General features: G+C 49.1%; 10 protein-coding genes across 10 annotated transcripts; 4 read left to right on the forward strand and 6 right to left on the reverse strand.

Moving 5' to 3' along the window:
* Window positions 1-1962: 1962 nt before the first annotated feature.
* On the forward strand, window positions 1963-3792 carry N7509_004716 (uncharacterized protein; the record flags this gene model as incomplete). Its single annotated transcript, XM_056629353.1, has 1 exon — window positions 1963-3792. The coding sequence occupies one exon, from the start codon at window positions 1963-1965 to the stop codon at window positions 3790-3792; it is 1830 nt and encodes a 609-aa protein (XP_056488655.1).
* A 1502-nt stretch (window positions 3793-5294) lies between these two features.
* N7509_004717 (Cytochrome P450) lies at window positions 5295-6668 on the forward strand (the record flags this gene model as incomplete). The annotated part of the gene is made up of 3 exons (XM_056629354.1): window positions 5295-5831; window positions 5890-6505; window positions 6559-6668. The coding sequence occupies 3 exons, from the start codon at window positions 5295-5297 to the stop codon at window positions 6666-6668; spliced, it is 1263 nt and encodes a 420-aa protein (XP_056488656.1).
* Window positions 6669-7070: 402 nt separating this feature from the next.
* On the reverse strand, window positions 7071-7360 carry N7509_004718 (uncharacterized protein; the record flags this gene model as incomplete). Its single annotated transcript, XM_056629355.1, is given in 2 exon segments — window positions 7071-7169; window positions 7184-7360. 2 exon segments carry the CDS (start codon window positions 7358-7360, stop codon window positions 7071-7073), a joined length of 276 nt encoding a protein of 91 aa, XP_056488657.1.
* Window positions 7361-7994: 634 nt separating this feature from the next.
* N7509_004719 (fungal specific transcription factor domain-containing protein) lies at window positions 7995-8845 on the reverse strand (the record flags this gene model as incomplete). The annotated part of the gene is made up of 2 exons (XM_056629356.1): window positions 7995-8615; window positions 8840-8845. 2 exons carry the CDS (start codon window positions 8843-8845, stop codon window positions 7995-7997), a joined length of 627 nt encoding a protein of 208 aa, XP_056488658.1.
* Window positions 8846-9829: 984 nt separating this feature from the next.
* N7509_004720 (serine hydrolase domain-containing protein) lies at window positions 9830-11504 on the forward strand (the record flags this gene model as incomplete). Its single annotated transcript, XM_056629357.1, has 6 exons — window positions 9830-9920; window positions 10018-10230; window positions 10299-10365; window positions 10627-10696; window positions 10753-11274; window positions 11346-11504. 6 exons carry the CDS (start codon window positions 9830-9832, stop codon window positions 11502-11504), a joined length of 1122 nt encoding a protein of 373 aa, XP_056488659.1.
* A 288-nt stretch (window positions 11505-11792) lies between these two features.
* N7509_004721 (DUF2841 domain-containing protein) lies at window positions 11793-13171 on the reverse strand (the record flags this gene model as incomplete). Its single annotated transcript, XM_056629358.1, has 4 exons — window positions 11793-12163; window positions 12219-12404; window positions 12455-12907; window positions 12970-13171. The coding sequence occupies 4 exons, from the start codon at window positions 13169-13171 to the stop codon at window positions 11793-11795; spliced, it is 1212 nt and encodes a 403-aa protein (XP_056488660.1).
* Window positions 13172-16775: 3604 nt separating this feature from the next.
* Window positions 16776-18571, reverse strand: N7509_004722 (glycosyl hydrolase family 79 C-terminal domain-containing protein; the record flags this gene model as incomplete). The annotated part of the gene is made up of 4 exons (XM_056629359.1): window positions 16776-17598; window positions 17657-18169; window positions 18233-18332; window positions 18394-18571. The coding sequence occupies 4 exons, from the start codon at window positions 18569-18571 to the stop codon at window positions 16776-16778; spliced, it is 1614 nt and encodes a 537-aa protein (XP_056488661.1).
* Window positions 18572-19200: 629 nt separating this feature from the next.
* Window positions 19201-23256, reverse strand: N7509_004723 (cohesin subunit SMC1; the record flags this gene model as incomplete). Its single annotated transcript, XM_056629360.1, has 6 exons — window positions 19201-19218; window positions 19279-19645; window positions 19697-20004; window positions 20057-23024; window positions 23078-23171; window positions 23226-23256. 6 exons carry the CDS (start codon window positions 23254-23256, stop codon window positions 19201-19203), a joined length of 3786 nt encoding a protein of 1261 aa, XP_056488662.1.
* Window positions 23257-23695: 439 nt separating this feature from the next.
* N7509_004724 (uncharacterized protein) lies at window positions 23696-24562 on the reverse strand (the record flags this gene model as incomplete). The annotated part of the gene is made up of 1 exon (XM_056629361.1): window positions 23696-24562. One exon carries the CDS (start codon window positions 24560-24562, stop codon window positions 23696-23698), a length of 867 nt encoding a protein of 288 aa, XP_056488663.1.
* A 502-nt stretch (window positions 24563-25064) lies between these two features.
* pdx1 (uncharacterized protein) lies at window positions 25065-26119 on the forward strand (the record flags this gene model as incomplete). The annotated part of the gene is made up of 3 exons (XM_056629362.1): window positions 25065-25143; window positions 25309-25532; window positions 25571-26119. 3 exons carry the CDS (start codon window positions 25065-25067, stop codon window positions 26117-26119), a joined length of 852 nt encoding a protein of 283 aa, XP_056488664.1.
* Between the last annotated feature and the right edge of the window lie 676 nt (window positions 26120-26795).

The raw sequence follows: 26795 nt of genomic DNA on the forward strand, positions 1-26795 counted from the left end.
CGATCACGACCCCGATCACGACCTCAACCTCCAAACACGCCTACGGGCAACCAGGGTTCACGCGGGGGAGACTACGGGCGATCACGCCGCACGAAAACGGTAAGAGGCGAAGGTGGCACGCCGTTCGGGTGATTCACAAAGGAAGTTCTCCAAAGGTTGAGGGGAGAGAAAGAACAAAACAGAGAAGGTAAATGGGAAATGTGGTCTGGCGGTGACTGGTGGTTGGTTGACGAGCTGCCCGCGGGTGCAGAAGAGCTGCCGTGGGGTCGGCCAATCACAGTGGGGCATGTGCGCAGGTGATACACAGAGTAGATATCTACTCGTAGTATACATACTACAGTAGTATAATAAGTTAGAGAACACAGGTATAGTGTGCTAATGCTAGTAAGTGTATTACTAGTAGTAGTCCTAGTACTAGTACTCCTGCCGTGACCTTATCTTCTGCTCCGAGTCCGAGCCCCGAGATACTTATATACTTCCTAGTAGCTACTACGAGTACACTAATAGAAGACCGGGTAGAAGCCCGGTCCGAGTCGCTGTCGTGTCCGAGTCCGAGCTTGAATTTTCCAATGAGACCAGTCTTCCCTTTCTTCAATACTACTAGTAGCACTTTCTGTGTTTTCTAAATGGTGACATTTATGGAGATTCAAATTGGTGGGACTGGTTTGCATTGGGCTCAAGCTATTAATAATATTAGTAGATGGCGATGGAAATAAAGATAATCGGAGAATAGGAAGCTGAAAGAACAAAATGTCAGAAAACTTGAAAGCAAAACAGTGACCGGAATAACAGAAAAATCAAGTCCTTTTAAAATTAGGACACTGAGATGAAGGGGGAATGGGGGAATTTGACTGCCGGCGTGGTGTTGATTGCTGATTTGGAAGGATCAACAAAGACCTTGGGGCCTTGGGAAGGTGCAACCGGTTTGTCAACCCTCTCAGGCCGTGATCCCGTGATGAAGATGAATGGAGGATCCTGGGAAGTAAATTAGTGTCTGATCTCCAAAGTTGAACCGGAATAAACATACATGATTGTAAAGAAGAAGTTGGAAGGGTAAGCCTCGTAAGGTAACCCGGGAGTGCAGAGGAGCATCCAGTACCTGATGGTAAAGTCCTCCCAAGCAGTCCCATTGACGCGTGCAATGTTGGTGGCGCGTTTTGTCAGAGAGATTGAAATGAGATGAGATTTGGTTCTTTAAGAACAGGAGTAGTTTTGACGGCAGCCAAACGGGGAGTGAAGGGGAGGGACAGTACCATAGTATACTGCCCTGGCCGATACTCCCCGTTTAACGCGTGGGGTGTTGCAAGGGGGTGATGAATTGATGCAAAAACGAAAAAGAAGTGTGTGGTATGGAGGGGAGAGAGAGAGGGAGAGGCTCATCTATAGGAGGAAGGCACGTGGTTGCCTGGTTGCCTTAGGCAGCAGGTAAACAGTGAATGGGAACTATAGAACAGTTACGGGAACAATAGTCAATAGACTAAGGCATCAGGCAACAGCATCTACATTATACAGCAATGACGAGACTTCGACCTAACCCACATTCACCGTGACCTGCATTCACCAGTGTACTAGTAGCATTCAGGAATAAGCTCAAAGTAGACATTCCAAAATTCGGTACCTATCCGCCATGGGCGGGGCCGGTCTTCGGTCTTCGGCAGTCGGCAGAGTGTGTTATCATCTGGGCCTTCTATAGCTTGTTCATCGGTGATCGACAATTCGACCCCTCGGAAATCGAGCCTCGGGGGTTGAATAATCGCAAAATTACGGAATCACAGAGCTCCCTTTTGTTTTCCAAAGTGTATTTCCTGTCTCAAGTTCAAATACCTACCTCGGTTCTGTACAGAAGACGTCCATATATCGATTGTTCTTGAAGCACCCTTCCTTATTACTCCAGTGTGCCGATTCTGATCATAACTTATTCGAGGCGCCTTCCTTCAAACGAGTCATAACTGCCGTATAGCTATGGAGGCATTCCCGACATCAGGAATTTTGGTGGAGGCCAAGGCCTTTGATGACTTCGGGGGCTGGGTCCTGGACTCGCAGTTTGAGCTCGAGATGGGCTCGCCTTACCTGCTGGCCCATGGTAACGGCAGACCGGTTTCCGATGCTTCAACTGTTATCTCTGTCCCGGTGGCCGGTGCGTATAATGTCTGGGTTCGCACGAAGGACTGGGTTCCAGGTCATCATCCAGGGAGGTTTATCCTGACAATCAACGAAAACTACCTCAGTACCGAATTTGGAGCCAACGATAAAGACTGGAACTGGCAGGTCGGAGGGCGTGTCGAGCTACCCGCGGGTGAAGCGAAACTCACCCTGCACGATCTAACTGGATTCTGCGGACGCTGTGATGCCATCTTCTTCAGTCTCAACGACACGCCGCCACCCCAGCAGGCAAATAAAGCAGCACATTCCTGGCGCCGACAGCTTCTTGGACTACCCGATGGGCCTGTTGATGCCGGGAACTACAATGTTATCGTGGTTGGAGGTGGCGTTCCTGGAGCTACCGCAGCCCTAGCAGCAGCGCGCCTAGGAGAACGTGTGGCCCTTATTCAAGATCGCCCATATTTAGGTGGTAACGCGAGTGTTGAGATCGGCCTCCATCCACGTGGATGGACATGCCCGCTGATTGAGGAGCTTTCACATCGCACTCATAGTGGTGACCTTGACGCAATTGAATTGCTTCGTGCCGAACCAACTGCAGAGGTCTTTTTGGAGCACACAGTCTACAACACCATCACCGTTGACTCATCTATTGTCTCGGTCGACGCTCGCCATGCCCGTTCTGGGCGCGAGATCCGGCTCTCCGCGCCGGTGTTTATCGATTGCTCTGGAAAAGCTGTCCTTGGGCTTCTTTCAGGCGCAGAGACACTCTTCGGGCAGGAGTCGCGAGCTGAGTATGACGAGAGTCTCGCCCCTGTGCAAGGAGATAACATGCACCATGGCAACACTTTGTTTTTCCGCACCAGGATGATGGAAAACCCTACCTCCTTTCCAGACGTCCCATGGGCTAAAGAAGTGGCGAAGGACTTTTCCGACCTACGTGGTCAGTTAAGAAAGCCGGGTAGTGAGAATGGGCCTGGCCCTGTTGTCATTTCACCGGATGCAAAGCCCGACCCAACTCTTGCTCACCGAATGAAAGGGCCTCTCACCCACTTCTGGGAGTATGGCCAGTGGCTGGACCCTTATACCCAGGGTGAACACATTCGCGACCATCTTCTCCGCGCAGTCTATGGCACATTCTCCAATGTTAAGACAATGGAACCTGACACCTACGCCAACCTTGGATTCGATTGGGTATCATTTGTCCCTGCACAGGGCGAGTACCGACGATACAAGGGCGAGTACATACTGACAGAGAAAGACATTCGCACTCATAAGGTATTCCCTGATGCCGTAGTGCTGAACGGAGGAGCATTCTGTCTACATTACCCTGGCGATGAGAAGTATGACTTCCGCCTGAAGTTCTGGGAGTGGGATGAACGCGACAAGCGGCCCTATGACATCCCGTTCCGCTGCCTCTACTCTAGCAACGTCTCGAACTTGATGATGGCAGGGAAACACATGAGTGCAACCCACGTGGCGGGGTCGAATACCAAGTTCATGGCCAACGGTGGACAACATGCCATCGCTACAGCAGCTGCAGCCCACCTCTGCAATAAGTATGTCACCACACCCAGAGGCATTTACGAGAATCACTTGTCGGAGCTGCAGGCTGTCGTAGGGACCATTACTGGACCGGATGTAACAGAGTCCATTAACAAGGAAGACAAAAAGATGTTAGCTGGGCTATGATATTCCCTGGTGCCTTTTGTACTAGTATGCAGTTTTAGTACATATTTAAGATCTTTGACAAAGAGGTTCCCAAAGTTTCTAAATGCCTCCAAATCTTCTTTTGCTTTCCAATATAAAGTTACAGTGTCTCTTTCTTACTAGTATTTTTACTCATAGGCAAGATATGGTATATAAAGTGTTCCGAATCTGACATGCCTTGCACTCCCATGTCCTTTCACCTCCAGGTCTTGACAGATTTCGACTATAGATTCTATGCAGCGAGAATCACTCTCATTCAGCTCCAGTGGACCCTCATTTTGATCCTATTATTCTTCTAACCGCTTATTAGTATGTCTTGGCCGAGTCACAGGCGTGATTTTAGTCAACTCGGGTGTAGATGTGCTTTGACTGTGTTCCTCCTAATCGCTCACTTGCCGCTCAAATTAGCCACAGAGCATATCCCTCTCACTAGGGATAAGCGTTAAACTGAAACGACCTCCATGTGTCGGAGTGAAATTCACCCGTCGGCTCAAAGCTGCGGAGTCCAGCTCGTTCTAGTCGACATCATAGGTTGATTCAATGATTGACGGTCGGTGTTCGGTGGTCGGTAGTCGGCAGTCGGCATTGATGGGGCTCCACTTTCTACAGTATGCCTCTAAAACGCTGGCACCACTTGTAACATAAAATAGATAATTAAGTACCGAGGTCGATATATGGTCAATGCAAGCTTGAATTTTCACTATTTTGTGTGCCACGGACGAATTGTTACACCGTCGGATCTGTCGGACGAGTTCCACTCAGCCTACCGATCATGCTTCAAGACTATTCAAACTATGCAAATGCATTAAATGTATTACTCGTATTCTTCACAAAAAGCCACTTCATCATCACCGAAAGTCTTTAAATACTTTTCAGGTCTCTATAATTACTCATTTCTGCGAAAGACCCGTGGTCCTTGCATCTCTCTGTCACATTTTCTCCCCCAAGCCATTACAATGGCTTTGCCCTCGAGTGGCCTTTTTTTCGGGGCTTTCTTGATTGCGTTTTACCTGGGATACAGGTGGATATTACCTCGTCCTATCCCAGGTATTCCTCACAATCGTGAAGCCATTGGGAATATATTCGGGGATCTACCTGCATTGAAAGAACATGCACGAAAGACAGGAGAAAAAATGAGTTGGCTTCCTTTGCAAGCTAAGAAATTGAACTCGCCTATCATTCAAATCTTCGCAAATCCTCTCACAAAGCCCTGGGTTATCCTGACCGAGTTCAGGGAGAGTCAGGATATCCTGCTTCGCAGGACTAAGGAGTTTGATCGGAGTGACCATTTTGGGAACATTTTCAAGGGGTTGACACCTGATCATCATATCTCAATGAAGACGGCAAATCCTCAATTTAAGGCGCATCGAAGACTGATCCAGGATTTGATGACTCCGGCCTTTTTGAATGGAGTATGTTTTTACCGTTGTTCATTTAAGTGGGAATCCAGTACTGATTTTAGCAGGTTTCGGCTCCCCGAATCTATGAATCGTTCTCGACTCTTGTCGATCTCTGGAACCGAAAAATCTCGTCTGGCAAATGGTCATCCTTTCTCCGCTTTGGACGATTTTTATAAAGCGGCCTTAGATGCCATCTGGGCTGTGACCTTCCCATTAGATCTGAAGGACAGCGTCGTCAATGCTCAACGAAATCTCCTCAGTGGCACCGCGAGCATCGATACATCATCCACTGACATCGACGAGCCCACTTCATTTCCCGAAGCCCCAATACCAGATGCTCAAAATTCTATTCTAACGCTTACGGAAAGTTTGGAGTCTGTGATGATATCACCAACGCCAAAATTGACTTTTTGGCTCATAAGCAAGTTGCCTTATATGCGCAAGGCAAGAGCAGCCAAAGAGACCATGATTGCTACTGAGCTTGAGAAAGCCAAGGCCAGGTTCTCTGATAGAAAAGAAACGGCAAGATGCGCCATGGATGATATCCTGCGTCGTGAGCTCATTTCCGCGGAGAAAGAGGGTCGAGAACCCAACTACAACACGAGGACCATATCCGACGAGGTAAGCAAAAGCCCTCCGATTCGTTGACCTTTGAAAGCATTGCTAATTAAAGATGAAGCTTTTTGGTCTGTTAATTGCCGGTCACGATACGACCTCGACGACGGCAACGTGGGGTCTCAAATTGCTCTCTGATAACCAGGGCGTACAAAAGAAACTTCGGGGAGCTATTCGTGGCGGTTTCCCCACGGCTATTGCAGAATCTCGACGGCCAACAGCAGAGGAGATTTCCAAAGCTCATATCCCATACCTGGATGCTACACAAGAGGAGATCATTCGGAAATCAATGACAGCCGGGGCAATAACGCGCCAGGCGATGGTGGATACTGTCATCCTCGGGCACCACATCCCCAAAGGCACTAATGTGTTCCTCATGGGTAATGGCCCCGAGTTTATCGAACCTCCAATCGGAGAGGTCCCAGAAGATCGTCGCAGCAAAAGCTGTCGGGACGCGAAGGGACGTATTAGCTCTTGGGATCCATCAGACTCGAATCTATTCAAGCCAGAGCGGTGGATTACTATCGAAGATGGCAAAGAAACTTTCGACTCTACGTCCGGTCCACTTCTTACGTTTGGGCTAGGACCAAGAGGATGCTTTGGACGACGCATGGCATATCTCGAACTGAAGATTGCCCTCGTGCTACTTTTGTGGAACTTTGAGCTGCAAAACGTACCGGGTAATCTCAGTTCATATGCCGCGGTGGACAAACTAACCCATCAGCCAAAACAGTGTTATTTGCGACTCTTGAGCTCCCCATTGGAATCATCTTGAGCCTAAGGTATAATGATATTATCTTCATATTTATCCATATTTTCGCCAAGGCCTCGTCGTTGTCTTGAAACCACAAACATGAACCAAATTAGGTCCGTATCTCTGTTCCGAGAACCAGAGAAAGCGGCATGATTGGAATGATTCAGTTTTGATTTCATGGTTTGATATGGTGTTCGGTGTATTGTATGATAAGCAGAAATTCGTTCAGTGTTAGAGGTGAAAAGTGGAAATCACTCCATAAAGAAACCCAAATTATCCAAGAATCGAAAAAAGAGTACTTGATAAGCATACACGGAGGTCATAGCTTATAAATCCATTATTACTTGTTGTTCGCTCCTCCCGAGCAACCCGGGTGATGAGATGAATGATGTGGCACAACACAGGACATTGAAAGCCGCCCGGGAACAGCGTGCTAGGTAATATTCGACATCTCCGGGTACATCACAAGTGAATCCATAAGGTCCAAGTTTTCAGTGAGGAGCCAAGGCGTCCATAGGCTTTCCATTGAAAGAAAACTTTGAGCTGAATACTCCTCCAAACCCCCAGTACGCTGTATCAGCTCCATATGGCTGCACATACTTACGGGAAAGGGGAACAGTTCCTCAAGATAGTCACAAGGGTCGTTCGTAATGCGGCCGGGAGTTTCGATGCCTCCTGCCAGAGGTCGTTCTTCTATGAAGGCGTCTACCTGTCTCTGTAATTTGAAGATCTTTCTGAGAACCATCTCGGACCCTCCGAACTTCCATTGCATCTGTTTCATCACGGAGCAGAGTATCTTTATCTCATTCTGACGAGTGGCTTCTTTCTCTGCCGACCGGGGTTTGTAATAGATCTGTGGGATGGATGCCACCATACACAAAAACCCATTGATTGGAAGCAAAAAACACGCTTGTTCTCTGAAAAGGATCTCCTCATATAAATTGATGATGCATGAAGAGGCGACTAGGCACTGTATTGATGTATGCCTCTGCGGATCTATCCCGTTACTCAGCCGCTGTAGGAGGATGATGGTAGTAAAGTATCGGATAAATAACTCCGATACCGGACGACTGAATTTTTTCCTAGTACCAGCAGCATCATGAAGATGGAGCTCTGAAGGCACTTCTCGCACCCACTCACACATTGCCTTGGTGAGCTGAGATAATTTTCCCGGATTGATGGGCGCTTTTTCCAGCTGAAGCTCGGAAATCTGTCCCATGATTATAAATAGCTTTGTTGTCTGTATAAATATTGTTCCGTGCATAGATTGATTCCTGAAATCCATCGGAGATGGCAGCTTCACATCGGTGTAGGTAGAGCAAAACGTAGGCGGACGACCCCAGCAGGCAACTTGCAGTTTATCGGCGGTCTATTTAGAGAGAGAGAACAGGTTAGCTGTGCTGAGACGTGGCAATTTATTCAATATCGACACAGACATAAAGGTGCCAAAAGATCTTTCGAAGAGAGGAGGCAAAAGGGTTGTTGATATATGTAGATTCCTGATGCAAGCCCATCTCCAGTGCAATTCGCGAGGCTACACCGGTCCAATGCCAGGGCCCGTCAAGACTCATCTTGTCTGGGGGCTTCACACTCCAGCAAGATAAGAGACACAGTGTTTTCAAAATGGAGATGCTGTCCGGTTCATAATTTAGGTAAATCAATGTCTTGATTTTCTCGTAGAGAGATTGCGAGAGTTTCAAGCTGTCAGAGTCACGTCGCATGAGACTTCCTGCCAAGAATACCCCTTGTTGGAGCAGAATCGATGAATCTGAGGCCGAAATATCTTCTAGCTCAACCACCGGGTAGTCATGGTAAACTTGCTCGAAAAACGCATCAGTCAATGCTCTTTGCAGCGGCGGGGCTGGTAGTGTCAATGCTCCTGTCGCTGATAATATGGCATCTCTGACTTGTGAAGAGCAGGAAATGGAGCTCTCGGATACTGTTGGCAGGGTACGCTCATCGAAGGAGAGGACTGAAGAGTTTGCAATGAATGCATTATCATTCAGGGGCTCTGTCTGCTCATTTGTCCGCAAACGCTGTATTACGGAATGAACAATTCGGGGTACCCCTGGGTGTGAGACTAACGCCTCGTCTTCTGGGGCTTCATCGACCGAACCTGATTTTGTTGATCTTTGGTAAGAGGGTTCTTTTCCTGCTACTTTCTGTCGCTTGCGAATGCCCGTTCGTTTGCTTCGATATTTGTCAGCATTCCAAGATTTCGATTTGTTTGAGAAGTATCCACGAGGACATGGAAACGAACATGCATGATTGATTGAATCGACGGCAATTACTACACACGTTGTCTCGGCTATGCTCTAGGTCACATTTGACTTTGCGAGCATGACAGTGGGTACACACAGAGTGCGCTCGATAATGTGCATGATCCATTCTCGAACTCACGTCCTCTTAAAGTATACCACGGCACTGGTAGATTGTCAGAGGTCGACAATCCCGCATTTCCGGGACGTTTGGCTTACGGCTTGTGTTACGGTTAGCGATTACCGCCATCTGCGCATCCTTGTTCAGAGTGTATCAGAGTCTTATTTACGCCACGCTCAACCCGCTTCCCATTTGTCACGGCAAAATTGGCTATTTAGGTCCACAGCCACTGGGAATGAAAAGGATCGTCAGAAATATTGATTCGGTAAAGGCAATGCTTTTTCGTCCACTCAAAGGTCATGTTATCACACCAAGTCGATTTTGCTAAGGCGTGGGTATTTTGACAGACGAAATACCTCGACCGTTACAACATAGTTCTCCGCTCGAGAGCGCATCAAGGTTATCAATTATTCCTCAATCATGAGCGACGTCATGCAGTGTGCTCGGCCGGGAGCTTCTGCTTGAGTAAGGCCTAGCAATCCCGTCGTATTTTACTTCTCCGGCTCGATATAACAGCTTTTACCAGCCGATCACTCGGCCGGTCTCTGATAGTGCAACTTGAGAACAGAGAGGAGAGAATTTATACCAGGTTTTATTCACCAGCTCGGTGATCGCCGTTGTTGAGCTGGTTACATTCAAATCAGACCCCACAGCCTCGGTCCCGTTTCTGTCAAACTCTAGACTGACCTCGGTTATCCAGATGCTCAAGCCCCCGCCTGCACCCCAGAATATCAGCGGGATGCAGATTAATGCAATGTTCACTTCTTTGAAACCCCCCAAATTGGAAGGGCTGGCTTTCTTTTATGCTCTTGGTGGAGTAAATGGTATAGGATTGGATCTATGACCTGATCAGACGTTTCCTACAAAAGTCATGGACGACGTTACCCGCATCCTGGACGGCTTCACAGATCCTACGACAGGGTCATTGCATGGCGCAATATTTGTTGTTATTGACAGTTCTGGTAAGAAAGCTTGTCATTCTTGCTGAGTTACCTGTTCGGCCACCGAGGTTGCCGAAAATCTAGCTGCCATAATTGCTATTTTGACACCCAAAGACAGGCAAAACGATCTACGAACGAACAAGTGGGAAAGCATCGTTCGAGGATGGAAATTCGACAGCCCCTCAACTAGACTCGTTGTGCTGGGTTGCATCAATGACAAAACTTGTAACCGCTGTTGCTATAATGCAGCTCGTGGAGCAAAATCTTTTATCGATTGACGATGATGCCAGGGACTATGTACCGGAACTCAAAGGCATCCAAATCCTTCGCGGTATAGGAACAGGTATCTCCCCCGCAAGTCCCTTTGCTCCGAAATATGTATCTAACCACCCACGCTAGATGATCATGGGCATTTGGATACCCTCCAGCCTCGCCTTGAGCCGGTGCAAGGGAAACTCGCAATCCGGTAGGTAACACCAGCACGGGAGAGGCGATTGACAGCTGTTAATTAAGATACCCAATGCACTCAGTGATCTACTATGCCATACAGCCGGTTTCATGTATGATAGCTCTTCGCCACTTTTAAAAAAATGGTCCAAGTTCCACGGTCGTACAGCACATACATTCTGTGGGAGTATGGTGAGTCAGGTTTTGAGACGCAATTCTCATGGCTCTCTTATAGATGAGAGACTAATATTTCTTTTTCTCTTTTCTAGGACGGTTATAGGCATCCGCTCATATTTGAGCCTGGAACCTCGTGGGCATATGGAGCTGGTATAGACTGGGCCGGCCGGGTTGTATGCATCTCTGGCTCATATTATGCGCCCACTATTCGGACACTAATATTCACCAGGTTGAATGCGTTTCGAACTCAACTCTAGAAGATTATATGCAGGAAAATATCTGGTCTAAATTGGGAGAAACATCAACCACCTTCCATCCGGAGCGACGTCGCGATACTCTACCTGCTGCACTTGAGATGGGCTACCGTGTGAGCATCGGTCATGGCTCTAAATCCGTTAAACAAGGGCCTATAACTCTCCATCAACCAGCGAAGGACAGTCTCGGTGGCATTGGACTTTTCAGTACGACCACTGATTATGTTAAGCTGCTTGCTGCACTTCTGAAAGGCGGAGCTCCTATTCTCTCCCGGAAGGGCCTTGATATTCTTTTCCAGCCGCATTTGAGCGAGGCATCACGCTTAGCTATGCCAAAATCACTTGGCCTTCAGATGAGTCGCATATTGGGAATTAATAGTGTGGATGACGCTGGTCAAGCAGACCATTGTCTCGCAGGCACGATAAACCTCAAGGATATCCCTGGTCGCAGGAAAGCCGGGACTGTCAACTGGAGTGGACTGCCAAACTTACATTGGGTATGGTTTCTATCCGCGTTGACTTTAATTGGAATCGTGGATTTTCACTAACCGCTAATTACCAATTCAAGTGGATTGATCCCAAAACTGGCATAGCAGCTACTCTGTTCACACAACTAATGCCCCCGGGCGATGCCGCTGTCACCTCGCTTTTGATTGAACTGGAGGAAGCAACTTATAGAGCTCTTGCCGACAAAGTAAATTCTAACTCTATTAGCCCAAGACTGTAAGCAATACGACTGAGCTTTAGGCAATGTTAATTACTTCGAGAGAAGTTACAGAGCAATGCTTTAGAATTATGACCGGACAGGACCCAACCCAAATAACTTATTCCTTTAGAATGCGTATACCATGTAGTACTACAATTTGAGAAAGATTCGCTTCGGAACACATCACGCAAAACACCATCCCAGAAAGGCACATGCTCGTGTTCGTGACTCGTGACCACTGCCCATCCGAGTCCAATGGTAATGTATATGACAAAATTAGAAATGAAATACGAGCCTCTTCAGGTTTGATCAGTAACCGTACGAGGATACATCCGGCATGGGAGGGACATTCGGCCAGTATTCGGTCGAAGGTTTGTCGGTGGGAACAAAGTGTTGTGGGAAGTACCCCGGTAGGTAATTCGGTGTTTGTAGTAATGGTTTATGCTCATTATGGGCTTCCTGGGGGATTTCAGAGCGACCCAAGTTGACAGGGTACGCATTGAAACTGGTATTTGTTGGGCTGTGCGGACCACTAGAGTCACTAGTAGCTGGCGACAGTGGCACCGCTTGCCGGTCCGACGCAGTGCCCCGACTTATCTGATTTGATGACGCCCTCTCGCCATCCTGGTTGTCGGAATCCGGGAGCTGCGTGTGGAAAACTTGAATCAAAGTGTTTGCATCTGTATTTTATTAGTCCTATCCTGAGGAATGAATATTTGAGACCTGGAGGCTTACCAATCTCTCCGTCAATAAATTGCTCCTCCATTTGGCGCACGAAATAAATTTCGTCCAGGACTTCGAGCCTGCTGGCTGGGGTAATCTGGCGTCGTACATCCTGCCCAGCTTCACAGAGCTTTTCTGCTGTTATTCCATGGCTGTCTTTAAGCTCACAGAGTATATGGACTAAGAGTTTGAGACGAGCTACTTCCATTAGTATATCTTTATCTGTATCGGGAATTCCATGGTCTTACGAATCTTGAGAAGGTGGTCCGGCTCCTTGTGGCATACGCCTTCGGGCCACCAACCAGGTTTTGTCAATTCCGGGTCGACGCGTTGCGATACTCCTGAGATCACTTTACGTCCGTTGTATGGAAAATGGACTTGTTTCCGTGGTTCAACAAGCTTGACGTATGACTTTGCGATTGCACGACAGTTCAGCTGCTGGAAATCTTCAAATGCCTTCGCATAGTAATTTCGCAAGGTATCCCGATCGCCCACTCGGAGAACTGTCCGACATGGTGCTGCTGTCGGTGGTGGAGAAGTAGATTTTGGACGATCTCTTGCCGTGGGGCGTTGTCGCTTTCGTCGATTCTGGCTAGATTGCCATTCGCACGGAATCATTTCCGCCGGTCTCATAGGGCCAGCGTTCATCCAGCCCGAGTTAGATTGCGCACTCCATGGTGAAATGGGTGCTTGATTCGGATCTAGTAGCGATACAAGATCAGTCAATGATTTCAATGTGTTGCCCTATGATCATTTTGCTTACTCGGGGTATATGGCATCGATTGAAAATTTGGTGGAATCATTTTCATAAACTGTTCTGTCACATCGGGTCGGATGAAAATGTTATCGTTGGGAGAAGAGGCCGATGATTCGGCATAGGAGGAGGAAGATTCAATGCGAGGCTTGCCATGTTGATCGAGATATATTATGGCATAATGTGGATGAAGAGCATTTAGATATTGCAACTATTGTAGATATTCGAATTAATATCAACTGTGCGATCCATGGATAGCATGTATGCTGAAGAAACATGTGACACAACTTACCGTGTGGTTTGACTGGGGCACGGAGAGTATCTGAATGACGTCGTTCCATCTCCCCAACTTCCAGGTGAGTTCTTTTTGTACCCATGTCTTCGATTGGCATAAAGTGTGACGACTGCTATTGGTGAAATATGGATCGATCTGCTGTGGAGATATCGCGTACGCTCGCTCGGCACGGGTGAATAATTTGAATAACCAACAGACTAACAGCGCGGAGCTTCTTTTTCAGATATTTGTCTGTTTTCTTCTCGCAGCGAAGTAGACAGACCCCTGGCGTGGTAACGCACTTCGGGGCACGGTTGACCACCTGTGGATAATTGATCCGACACCAGTCGGATGCCAGTCGGGAGTGGCAAAGTAATTATACATGGATCGAGGGACCACAAGTACAATAGCCCCACAGGTCTCGCCCCGGTGCTCCCATAGCATGCGAATGGGCTAATGCAAGGACAAAAGGAATATCTGCGGCAGCAATCAACCGGTGGCAATAAGAGCGATCTCTTGCGCTCGCGATCGGATCGTCGGTGCACTGGGTCCCACCAGCTCTGTACTAAACAATCGACGAGTCTAACGAGGCCCAGCCCGCTTGGACACGGAAAACTGGGCTTACTGTTTTGCTATGGTTTAATTTGTTGCGACTTCATTCCAGCGAACCATGGTTCAATGGCTGGATAGGATGTGGGGTTTCCGAGATGATCTCAACTTAGTATCGACGCCAGTCGATCCTGCGCTTGGACAGCAAGCCACTAGCCACACAGAGGACTTTCTCGATGCTACTCGTATGTACTGTACACTCGCTTTAGGCCGAATGGTTCAACGATCAGATCATCGGATGCACCGAACACACGACGGTGAAATTCATCCCACGTCTTCGGTTGGAAACCAAGCAAATCACCCTTCGCCCGCCAGGGGTCTTCCAGTTGACAGAAGCAGCTCGATGTACTAGATCGACTGATCGCTCGGTTTTCTCGTGGGGAAATTTCATCCTTGCCAATCACATGGATGGATCGCCGATTTTGGGCCTCGTATCAGCCACGTCTCGGAGATCCCCACAAATGACCGACCAAAGCGCCTCTTAGATCACCATCTGCAAGTCAAACCCTTTTCAGCTCTGCAAGCGGTTGAAGTACTGTACTCTGTATGCACCTAGGAATCTTCCACCTATTCCGGTAGCCTATAGACAGCATACAGAGGGTGAAATGCTACATAGCCTTATCCTTGCGATATCCGCTGGAAAGTTCCACTCGATACATTGTACTAATGGCACCTATGATCGTCCGTGCACGGATCTACATAATTTCAAATGGACTCAAGGCCGAAACTCTCATCCGATATAGAGCTGTAAAGTAATCTCTAGAGTTCAACCAACGGGGAGCGTTCTTGGAATGGGAAAAAGCATGGACGGTCCGACGTACAACCGTCCATGCTTCCCCGAGAGAGCCATCAAAAATCCACCATTGAATCTTGAGCTTATTCAAACCTACGGGGCTCGGCTTGGCTGGCCCGGTGAAGCGGATCGGGGGTTCTTTTCTTTTTCTTTTACTTTTTCTTCTGTCCCCCTCTATCCGTGTCGACAATGAGAATATCGGGGTCTGCGTCAAGGCACGATTTTTACACCCAACGCGAGAATTGTTCCTAACCCCGAACTAATCTGTTTTATTATTATTATTATTATTATTATTATTGACAAATACACCAAACCCCGAGGTCACGCTTACGAAGTACGAAGTGCCCCCAAGGGGTTAGTCAACCTTCTACGCGCCTGAGAGAACCAAAAGGGGAACTTCGACCGAGGCAAAACCGATAGTCAAACGGCGAGCGCCGATAAAACAACGGAGAAAGCTATAATTCCACAAGGCTATCATAAAAACCAATTCTCTAGCCCCAGATCGACAGTCAAAGTCTCCTCAGTTGATCGACATTGAGGGGAGCTGGTTCGAGACGTCAAAGGATGAGGAATGATCGGGATTTGCATGGAATCCTGTCCAGATTTTGTCGATAAACGCAGCCGGGGCCACCGAACTCTGCGATGCAGCAGTGGCTTCCACAGAACTCCACTCCTCCAATCCTCTGCAACGACAAAGATCCTGGCCTTCCCCAACGGTTTTGCTTTTGCGGTAGACAATCTAACTATTCCAATCTAGCCTTGGCGACACGCACTGCGGGAAATAACTCCTCGAGCTCTTCATTCGACCGGAAATGACTCTAGAAAGCACTGATCAAGGAATCCAAGAAGCAGCCGAATATTTTTGGACTCAGGGTTTGCAGATGTGGGTATGCCGTGGCCCTATCTTTTGCACAATTCAGGGGGGGAGGAAAGCAGCAGAAAACGAGAAAGGGCTCCCAATGCACAGATGCACGGTTCCTTTGTAACTAGCTCAGATGTTGGCTTCAGCTTCTTCGGTTCAGGGTCACTTGGCAAACTATAAACAGCCCCTAGATGATTCACAGTAGCTTCCGCTGCCAAAAGGACCCAAGCCAACCAGGCGGAACCATCGTCAACCCCGTATTCGAACATGTAAACGGACCACCACCTAACTCTCTTCACCCTCGACGCGTGTGGCGTGGAAGGAAACGACGCGCCCCTTGCGTAGCGAGCGGGGGCCAAGCCTAATACTCGTACATGCTCTTCGGTCTGTACAACACCCAAGCCCTGCGCTGGTGCCTTGTGGCGATTGGAGTCCGTTTGCACTGCGCGCGCATATCCTACGCACTAGCCTAGACCCAGGTCGACGACAAAAGTACCAAAGTGCCCCTCTAATCCCTGCCCCCGTTCGTGTCACCGTTGCAGGGTTGCTACAGATGGTGAATCCCTGGTACCAGGAAATGGCGGCATGGATTTGCAGAGTACATACCATCATTAGACAATAGTAGCAGGCTTAACGACATTCTAGACCCAGTTATTGTCCGGGTTGGCTTTGATCACCCGGTCTGGTTTTTCCTAACACAGACTGGGCTGAGCATGAGGCTGAAACTATAGCGGTGACTACTGTATTAACGGCTCTCCATGATCGGCGAGGGGAGTGCGAGGCGGGCGGGGCAGGTAAGCTTTGGGATTTGGGATTTGGAATTTAGATTGCATTGCAAATCGACTAATGATTTCAAACTCATCTTCAAAAAAACTATGTACTTCAGGCCCCCCAGTTGCTCACTAGGCGCGGGATGTTTGTTCCGCGATTTTTCAGAACTCAAATGCAGACCGCTTAGCTTGCTTAATGCAGTAAGAGCTTTGTTCGCTACGAATGATTGATTCTCCACAGATAGCCCCATTATTAGTTTCACCACGACTCACGAACTCTGATGTTCCAGATGAAAAAGTTCTCCAGCTGACTCGGGATTTGCGAGTCAATATTTGGTCATGCCAGAGTAATCTCAAGGTAGATCTAGATCTCACGATAGCAGATGAATCTGATCTCCACCCAACGCCACATGTATGCCAAAACCCGAAATAGTGGGAATCTCTATCTAGGGATACGAAGCCACCAGTGCCATAAACAGGGAACAGAGAAGCATAGAAACAGGGAAACTAAGAGTCTAGGCTCAAGATAACAGCACTCGAGTATGGAATTTCAACTTCCACCTCTCCCCGACCATCAACTTTCACAGTCTCACCGATGGTGACATTTCCCAGCCGCTCGGGTGCGCCCCCTTTCAATTCATAGTTATAGGACCAGCCATCCCACGATATCCCAGAAATAGCGTCGCTACCATTTGCCAACAGTCGTTGCACTGATAGGGACCTGGCCGAGATTTCGGGCAAACGGAAGGCATAGTTGGCCGAAGGTCGCCGAGCTGCCGGTTCCCCTGAGCCGGTGTAATTGTACTCCTGCATATTGATCACAGCAATTCGAGCAAGGTTTCCATTCACATATGCTGCATAGGCGGCTTCTGTTTCGTGGGACATCGGCAGATTAACCACTTGGACTTCTGAGCTGCTGTTGCTCTCGCTATCGGAGTCTCCACCCCGCAGCATTGCGGCCACCATGACATTGCCGTAGTAAGGAGCTTTGGTGCCTATCGTGGCCTTGTCTGTCTGGATGGGCTGCCAGGAGGCGTAACGATAGTTTGTTCCTTGGTGCATGTGGGTTCGGCGGATACTCTGCGATGCGCAGTAGAGGTTGAAGTCGACTCCCCAGAGAGCGGCGCCGAAAGAGTTGGAAAGTCCGGGCTTGCCCTGACGGTAGAGGGAGTTTGTTTCGCCCAGGATGTATGGGATATCTTTCGTCAGGCCTTTTTCGTTAAGGACGCGAGATAATTTGACGTGCTGAGCAACACTGTGAACGGTTGATGTGTGGTTCAACAGGGTCCTTGCCAGAGTCACACCGGGTTGATCTGCACCCCCAATATAGCTGGAAAGATGTTAGCAACAAATCCTCAGATATAAAAGCGCTTTTCTGGAATTCTCACTTGTGCATTGAATTCAGCCCAATGTCATGATCATCATCCAATCCTGCCTGCCACGCTTTAACAGGGTCCATGCCATTAGTGAGGCCTGCAAATGACGGTGCCATATACTTGTAGTTTGAATCAGTAGACAGCTCAGGACAACTTTTCTTAAGCTGTCGTTTTATTATCTTCGTCTTAGCCAGCCACTCATCTACGTAGGACTTCTCATCCCAGTCGGCCGGACGGACAGGATAAGCCGTGAACAAGTCGGGCTCATTTCCTAACTCCCAGTAGGCAAGTTTTCCATCTTTGAGAGCTTTGCAGGCAAGAGGAACAGTGCCAAGAAGGGTGTTCATCCCAGCTGTGCCATTCTTGCCAAGATTGAATCCGTGGCTGAATTTAGTTCCTGGCCATGTTGCATAGGACTCGAAGTATGAATCGCCAATATATATGATAGACGGATAATCCGTCAAAGAGAGGGAACTACGGTTCCGTTGATTGAAGTCTTCAGATTGGGGTCGTACAAAGCCAAATCTCTATATAAGAGTATTAGATGATAGCATTAGTGTGAGGTTGGCAAACATCGATGTCTCTTACTGAGTATTTCCGCCGACGCGAATATGTGGCTTTGTACCCTGGAGATCTGCAAGGTTGTCCAGCAATTGGTTTGAGAAATGATTAGGCTGCGATACATTTCCTAATAAACAAGTCAATATCTGTCTCACATTAGAAGTAGCCACCATGATACTATAATATACCTGCGAAATCTGGAAAGGACGAAAACTCGATAGAAAACGATACGAAAGGTTGCAAAATTGCAACACCAGCACTCTCGGGCGCATCTTTGCTCACTTGAATCGGATATGAGCTATCGCGTTCAAGAACCGTCGGCACAGCAACCACCGCCGTGGCACTGAATAGCAGGGAAACAAGCATGGCTAAGCTATGAGCAGGAAACTTGAAGATGTTGAATGGTAATCAAATCATCCATGGATTGACATGTTCAAAATGGCGAGTCCCTGGATTTATACCAGAGCGGCAAACAAAAGGTAGGTTATTGAGCGTCGGTTGCGACATTTCTTCAAAAGCCGTCTGTAACAACATTGACAAGCTAAGCGGAGCGTGCCGATGGCGATTTCACTTATTGGACGGGATTTCATCGGATAAATGAATTAGTGCTTGTGCACCTCGGAATTAAGATGCGGGGGTTACATCTGGGGTTGCGGAGAGACGATCGTTGCATTATTTTTCGTCAGTCGGCTATTGAGAAAGCAATTAATATGACTGCTGTCCAATGACACCTTCACCAAGTATCCTACAATCTAAACCTAAGTTGTGCAATGCTCGTACGATAAAGAATAAATACTGTATTCCACGCAGGAACTGGTATCAATTAACAGCAATGCGAGTAAATATGGAAAGAGTATGGATTGCCAATTACAGACAGTACTAATTCTGCAAGCAATAGGAATAATAATCAAGCAAACCGGCTGGACTGAATAATCTACACAAACGAAGAAAGGAAATAGTGTTCGTGAAATACATCGCAATGTCATGCTGAGACATCAGGTATATTTGCGGAGCTAAAGGACAATCAGTCAACAACATTCTCAGGGTAAAGAGTAAAGTGCTCGATAACTCACATCAAGGGTCAAAGACTTGCTGCTGTTCTGCACCTGATCCCGGTAAATACCAACCAAAGCCTCACTGTTCTGGAAGAGGCCGGTCTTCAAACTGATGACGATGAACTGCATGCCAGGACCTGCGTGATCATGGATATAGTTCGCAATGCGGGCAACATTGGTGTTATCGAGAGCAGCGTCCACCTCATCCAGCACAAAGAAGGGCGAAGGCTGATAGGAGTGGATGGCAAAGAGCAACGCAAGTGCCGCCATGGTCTTCTCACCACCTGACAAATGTTCCATATCACGGAAACGCTTCAGAGGCGGCATGGCGTGGTACTTGATACCGTCAAGGTATGGCTCGTCCGAGTCCTCGATATCAAGGTAACTTCAGGGGGTGTCAGTCGGCAAGTAAATAGTATCGGGCTGGAAGACTTACGCTTGTCCACCGAGAGGATAGTTGGTACTGCGAGTTAGCTCGCGATAAATCGGGCCAATCTGCTCAGAAATATGTGTAAAGGCCTTGTTGAAGAGGTCGGAACGCTTCTTCATCACATTTTCAAAGTCGTCCTTCGCTTTTCGGGCATACTTTCGAGCATCCTCAAAGTCCTTCTCGGTGCCGCGAAGCTTGTTCTCCACGGTCTCCAGGCGCTCCATAGCGCGCGTATTGGGCGCCATCTTGTCGAGCTCGTTGGTAAGACTGCGGACCTTTTCAAGGAGCTCCTCCTCTAATTTATCATCGGACTCCTATTACGACAATTAGCATGCGGCGCGTGGGCACATGACGAAGAATACATACCTCTTTAAGGGTCTCCCCAAGAGAGTCAAAGTCAACCTCAATACCATAGTCTTGCACCACAGGAGTTTCATCAAGGCCGTCAGCCTCATCCACATCCATGGCGTCCGGATCCGCGGCCTGCACAAGATCATCGATGGGGAGTTTGTCGAGGCCATTGGAAGACTCTTCCAGAGGAATATCAATATCTTCAAGCTTGCAACGACGGAGAAGGGCATAGCGACTAGAAGAATTCCGTTGGATCTCAGCCTCCAGGGCATTGATGTTCTTGAGTGCTCCTTCGACATGCTTGCTGCGCTTCTGGAGTTCTCGTCGCTGTTCAGCCAGGTTCTCAGCCGACTGTGCGTAGATCTCCTTTTGTTTCTCGAGGTTTTCGCGTAAGAGTTCAAGTTCAGCACCGAACTCATCCAGCTTATCCCGGATCTCCTCTTGTTGCTCCTTAAGCTCTTCAATCAGGCTCATATCGCGGTCATACTGAGATTTGAGACCGTTGATTCGATCCTCGGTCGCTTGGATGCGCTGCTTTTCAAAGCTGAGCTGATTCTCAATACGACTCTTTTGTGTCGTAAACTCAAGTTTCTTCTGTGCGGCTTCCTCTTGCAAGGAGCCCTGCTGGGCTTCATATTCACGGATGTTGTCGTAACCCAGGCGCTTGCAGAATTTGCGGTAGATCTCGTCTTCGACGTTACTGACGGACTCTTGCGAATTTTCGATAGTCTCGTCCAGTTCATCCAGATTCTCCTTGCGTTCTGTATACTTAGGTCGCAAGTCTTCCATCTGTTGCTTGACAAAGTCTAGCTCACTGTGTTTGCTCTTGATGTTCCGCTCAAGAGCCTTCAGTTCGTCGCGGGCATAGTTGAGGCGTTGCTCAAGGCCAACAAGCTCTCCTTGTAGCGTCTCCTCCTCCGAGCCCCGGCGATGGCTTTTCGGTAGACTGTTAAGGTCGCCCAGAAGCTTGTCCTTCAGCTTATGAAGATTCTCCACCTCCGAATCCTCCCAACGCTTGGAAGCATTCTGTTGAGGGCCACGACCACCAGTCATCAAACCACCTTTATGGATAACAGTACCATCCAGAGTAACTGCCTTGGCATCGACATTTCGCTCATAGCACAGATACTTGGCGGTAGCAAGGTCATCGCAGACAATTGAATTTCCACAAGCGTACACGATAGCTCGAGAAACCGAGTCGTCGTAGTCCACAGTCTCGATGGCAGGGCGCATATTCCGGTGGAGGCCCTTCAAACTCGAGTTAAAGGCTTTGACCTGGATAGTTTCAAGAGGGATAAAGGTGGCTTGGCCAGCTCGCTGGTCCCGAAGATGCTGAATACACTCCTTGGCAGTCTTTTCGTTGTCGACGACGACGGCATCAAAGTGGCGACCAAGAACGGTGCTGACGGCTTCGGCGTACTTCCGCTGCTTTGGCCGGCAGAGGTCGCTGACACGACCCTTCACACCGGGAAAGATGCGCTTAAGGGTCGAGATGAGTTCCTTCGCCCGGATCTCACGCTCATTCTGCTTCTTTCCGTCATCGGCTTCCATCAGCTTCTTGAGTACCACTTGCAGTTTCTCCTCGAGCTCGGTTCGCACTTGCGAGACCTTCAAGCGTTCCGATGTCAAACCGTTGAGGTCCTTCTTCTTGCGATCGATATCTTTGGATGTGGACTTGATCGTGTCCTTCAGCGCGGACTGGCGCTCGGTCATGTTTTGCGAGTCGGATTCTAGAGTCTTGAACTGCCACTCAGTGGTCTCGAATTTGCCCTTCAGGCTGTTGACGGCTTCGGCTTCGGTCTTCCTTTGGCGACGGAGGTTGTCGAGGTTAAGTTGATCGGCAGATGAGCGCTTGCTGACCTCTTCGCGGAGCTTGTTGTACTCCTGCTGGTCGCCTTCACTCAGCTGTCCGCCGCGCTTGTTCGTAGTCTTTTGCCATTCAGCTTCCCACTGACCCTGGGCCTTCTCTACCAGCTTCAGGTCCTTCTCGAGTTGCTTTGCATTGTTCGCCTGGCTCGTGCGCTCCTTGCCGATCTCGTCGATCTTTGATGAATACCGTTCCACCTTTCTCTGCGTGATGTCCACCTTCTCGTCGATAGGAACCAGAGAGTTGTTGAGTTCTTCGATCTCCTTCTCCTTCTTGTGGATATTCTTGTCGGCCTTTCCAACATCCCTACCGACTCGAGTGTGTTCCTTCTTGGCGTCTTCAACATTATTCTCGTATTTCTCGACTCCTCGGCGGTATTCCTTGAGCTCGTCCTGGTATTTCTGGATGTCGGCGCTAGAGTCATCGATCAACCGTTGAAAGTGGAAAAGTTTCCAGAGGATGTGGGTGATGATGGCTTGGTCGCGTTCCTCGGCCTTTTTAGTGTAGTTCTCGGCTTCGCGCTTCTGCTCCTGGTACTGTTTAACTTCGGAGTTGATTCCTCGTCGACGGTTGAGTTGAACGGTCTGTTGTTCGGCAGCCTCCTCAGCCTCCGCTTTGAGCTTCTCGTAGTCGCCTTTGTATTCCAAGCTGCCAGAAATCTGCTCGATCAACCGGGTGAGGTCCCTTGGAGACTGGGACGCGATTGCCTCAACATCACCTTGGAAAACCAAGAAATTGCGTGCGCGAATCAAGATGTTTTCCTCCTCCAGAGCCTCGTTATATTGCTGAGCAGTGACGATTCGGTTGTTGATGCGGTACTCGCTGGCACCCTGGCTAGTAATGGATCGACGCCATTGCTGTTCCTCGCCCGCGTCATCCTCATAGACGGCCATAACCCAGGCTGTCTTGGGATCGTTTGCACCAGCGGCATCCTGGGATGCATCTACATCCTCGTCTTCCTCCTCTTGCTCGACATTTTCACCATTGACGATAGGTTCTCCGTTGACATCGACCTTGGACGTGCGCAGGACACGGCCACGATAGACGAGATCTTTGAGGTTCGTGGATCGCAGATGAGAGGACTTGATACCTAGGACGAACGAAATGGCATCCATTCTATTGTTGTCAGCGCAGGCGATGGTGAGGCCTGAAGGGCATATATCACATACGAATTAGACTTTCCAGACCCATTGGGTCCGATGATCGAGGTGAAGTATGCATCTCCGAAGAGTAAAGTATGGTGTCCTTTGTAAGATTTGAAGTCTGCGCGCAAAAGTTAGCAATATAACACGGGTGCTCGGTGGTCAAAGGACGTACTGAAAAGCTCCAACCGAATGAGTTTCCCCATATTGCGTCGTAACAGCTCCCTGAGGAAGCAAGACGAACAAAGGCAAGCAGACGGTGGGGGTTGAGTGGTGAATGGGTGAAAGATTGCGCTCGGAGGTGGGAGGGGCGCGATATGGGGAAACCGCGCGACACGCGCCGGGGCCCAATCAAATCACGTGGCGACACAACGGCCAGACCAATGGAAGTATAGCTATGAGGATATTAGGTATACTTGCTGCTATAAGTATACTGATTACGCCAGAGAGGTCTTCCTAGTATTAAAAGTCCGAATGCCGCTGTTGAATGGGATAAATTGGTGTTACAGGTTCTATATGTACAGGTGCTGCGGTCAGATCGAGGTTGTTTTCAAGCCTCTGAGCAAACCGCAGGACTGACTCTAAACGTAGGCCAGAAACTACGAAGATATGCCTTAGATGACATCAAATAGAAGCTGATGAAGCTTACTTTTTGCCAGTAAACCGGACGGGGTTACCAAGGGCGTACAAATCACTCGAAACGTAGCCATTGGAGTCCAGTCGAAAAGTGGCTTTCCGACCCTCAATCTGCATCAAGATGAAGTCTTCGCTCGTAAAGACCTGGCGAACAGAAAGGAACAGCCTCCACAGACCCCGACTCAACTTTTGGACGGGAGCCTTGAAAAAGCTAGGTGCTCCATCATCTGATCCGAGTTTCCTGCTCTCGCCTTCGAATCGCTTCGCGGCTTGCTCCGAGACGACCAGACGCTTAGAGATGGAGACTTGGGAAGGCAGCACCTCGATCTGATAGGGCTTGGTGAATGGCATCAGACGGCGAACCTCAAAGCGGATGTAGGTATGTCCTTGGGACTTGATAGCCGTGATTTTGCGGATCATATGGCTGGTCCGGGTAAAAAACAAGGTACCCATGACGCTCATCGTGACACAGATACCTCCGAACAAAGCTTGTTGCCACATCGGAAGAACTGTCAAGGGATCCCGGAAGACAGCATTGGAGTTATAGACTGCATAGGCGAAGCAAAATGCGGATAGGCCATAGGCGCTCAGGACGTAGCTGCGCTGTGAACGCGCATTGAAAAGCACCACATCACCCTGTCTTGCTACCTTCAATGCCAATTGTCCAATGTTTCCAGCTTTGATCGGTGAAGCTTGGATCGTATTCCGAACGCGGTGTGCTTGTCCGGCAGCCTGCGATGTTGGCTTCGTAGCTTGAGGGGCCTTGGATGCGAATGAACGCCATGAGAGGGCATGGACTGTCTGAAAGGAAGGTCTTAAAGGAGCTCCGGCACACCGGTGCCAGAATACACGAAAGGTGGGTGCTCTTGCGGACATGATTATCGCGCGATCTGTATCCACGGCAGGGTTAGCAAGTGCGCGAATAATGCCGACATGGCGTTGCAGCAAATCGGAAAAGACGGGCTCAATGAAGAGCAGGAGATCCCAATCCCAATACCATTGGCAAGGAAAAGAAAACAACAAGACTTACCCCAAAGCCAAAAACAAATCAGCGATTGTTCTCCTCGGAAAGCACCGCCAGAACGAAAAGCGCCCGCGGCGGCAGAAAAATGTTCCCGTCCCGTTCACCGGCCGCCCTCCCAACGCCCTCAACCATCAGACTCCCTCACACCTCATCCTCCAATTCACGCCAACCTCAAACTATTATACCTTGAATCTAGTGCGGATTGACGCGGTGGTGGGCTTTTGGTCGATTCTGTCCGTCTCTGCCGGAAAATCAGCTCCCTCAAAGCATTGCGACAGCCCCATAACGCACATCTCCGCCCTAGCATTCATATCCGCATCCGCATCCCCGACGGAACAACATATCACATACAAAATGGTCGCTCGAATCTCCGCCAGCCAGGTGCCGGCCATGTTCGCCCGCCGTCAGCCTAGAGTGCTTCAGACTGCTCGTCGTGAGTTTCCCTTCCCCGCCCAACACAAGCTCGAAAGCTCGAAAGTTCGCGGATGATAGCACCTCCGAACAATATCAAAGGCCCTCGACCCAACCAATTACCACTCCTCCAAGCCAATTCCACCTTCAACTCTACCCAAAGCTCCATTTCTAATCATTCCTCCAGGCCTCCAATCCTCCTCCGCCCCTCAGACCCAGAACCCCGCTTACCCGCTCTACCCCTCCGTCGCCCAACTCCTGCACGAGAAGAGCATCCCCGTCTCCGACGCCTCCAAGATCCCCGCCTCCGGACCCAAGGGCCGCCTGCTGAAGGGTGATGTCCTCGCCTACCTGGGCCAGATCGCAAACGACTACCCAGCATCGCAAGCCGCGACCCTCGCCAAGCTCCAAGTCCCTAGACCTGAGCAACATCAAGCTCGCCGCTCCAGCCCCCCAAGCCCGTCGCCGCCGAGCCCAAGCAAGAAGAAGTCGTCGCCGCGAAGCCCCCACCCATGGCCTCAGTCGCCATCACCATCTCCCTTGCCGCTGTCCTCTCCGCCCAGCGCAAGCTCCAGGACAGCTTGGGCGTGACGGTCCCTCTATCCCGCTTCCTAGCCATCGCTACCGACCTGGCAAACGACGACCTCCCCCGCGCGAAGAACTTCAAGCCCTCCGCCGACGAACTCTTCGATGAGATTCTCGGCTCCGAGCCCATCCTCTCATCACGCGGTGATTATATCCCCGAGCTGAACGCCTTCGAGGCGTACGAGGCCAGTCGCTCGGAGCCTGTCGTCGAGGATCTCATTGATATTCTCAGCGCCAAGCCGGGCAAGAAGGCCGCCTCTGCTATCGCCGAGCCTGCCTTTGAAGATGAGGCTGCTGGTGCCGCCAACGTTTTCAGTCTGACTGTCCCCGCTGGTGAGGAGGTTCGTGCTAGGGCTTTCCTTGAGCGCATTAAGGCTCTCCTTCAGGTTGAGCCTGCTAGGTTGGTCATTTAAAAATGAGTTTCTGCTTGGATCTCATGTTCTGTTTTTTATTCGATCTCTCTCCACCCACCCCAATTTGCGAGACGTCTTTTTTTGGTTGATTGCCCGGCCTGAGGGTTTGGGTCTAAGGCTTTTTGTATTTACTGTAGCATAGATAATTGATTCAGCCTTGGCTTGTTTAACATTCAATTGTGCAATTTGCAAGTATGCATTCAACATTCATCGTGCTGGTAAATGTAGTAAGACCCGTGGACTGGATAATTTGAACGGAAATGGGGTTGGTCCCCCGGGCAATCTCGGGACCTCCAAATTGGAACTTGAATATAAAGCTTGGCGGAGTAAGTGCTACGAGTACCTAGTTCAGGTCGGAATGAAGTTACGAATACTAGTACGAGTTTATGTCTCCAAGAAATTCTACATTTCAATAAGGGTTCATGATCAGTGCGATTCTATCGAGAATCATGTTTATTTCCCAGCGCGACCACGCTAGATGGATGGATACCTGAGACACGTTCAACCCCAGGAGAAAACAAAACAAAACGCAATGTCGCCAGACTGGAAAGCAGAAAGAGATGGGGAAAGAAATCATGTCGTCGTCATCAGAAGAACCCAGAACAAGCCAGCAATTGCAAATGAGAATTAAAAAAATGAGCCATCCATGCTGACACGAAACGCCCCGAATATCCGA

The sequence above is a fragment of the Penicillium cosmopolitanum genome (assembly GCF_028827165.1).
Source record: "Penicillium cosmopolitanum strain IBT 29677 chromosome Unknown utg000006l:49.0-5199605.0:1.0-5204138.0, whole genome shotgun sequence".
In the NCBI taxonomy this organism is placed as follows: domain Eukaryota; kingdom Fungi; phylum Ascomycota; class Eurotiomycetes; order Eurotiales; family Aspergillaceae; genus Penicillium; species Penicillium cosmopolitanum.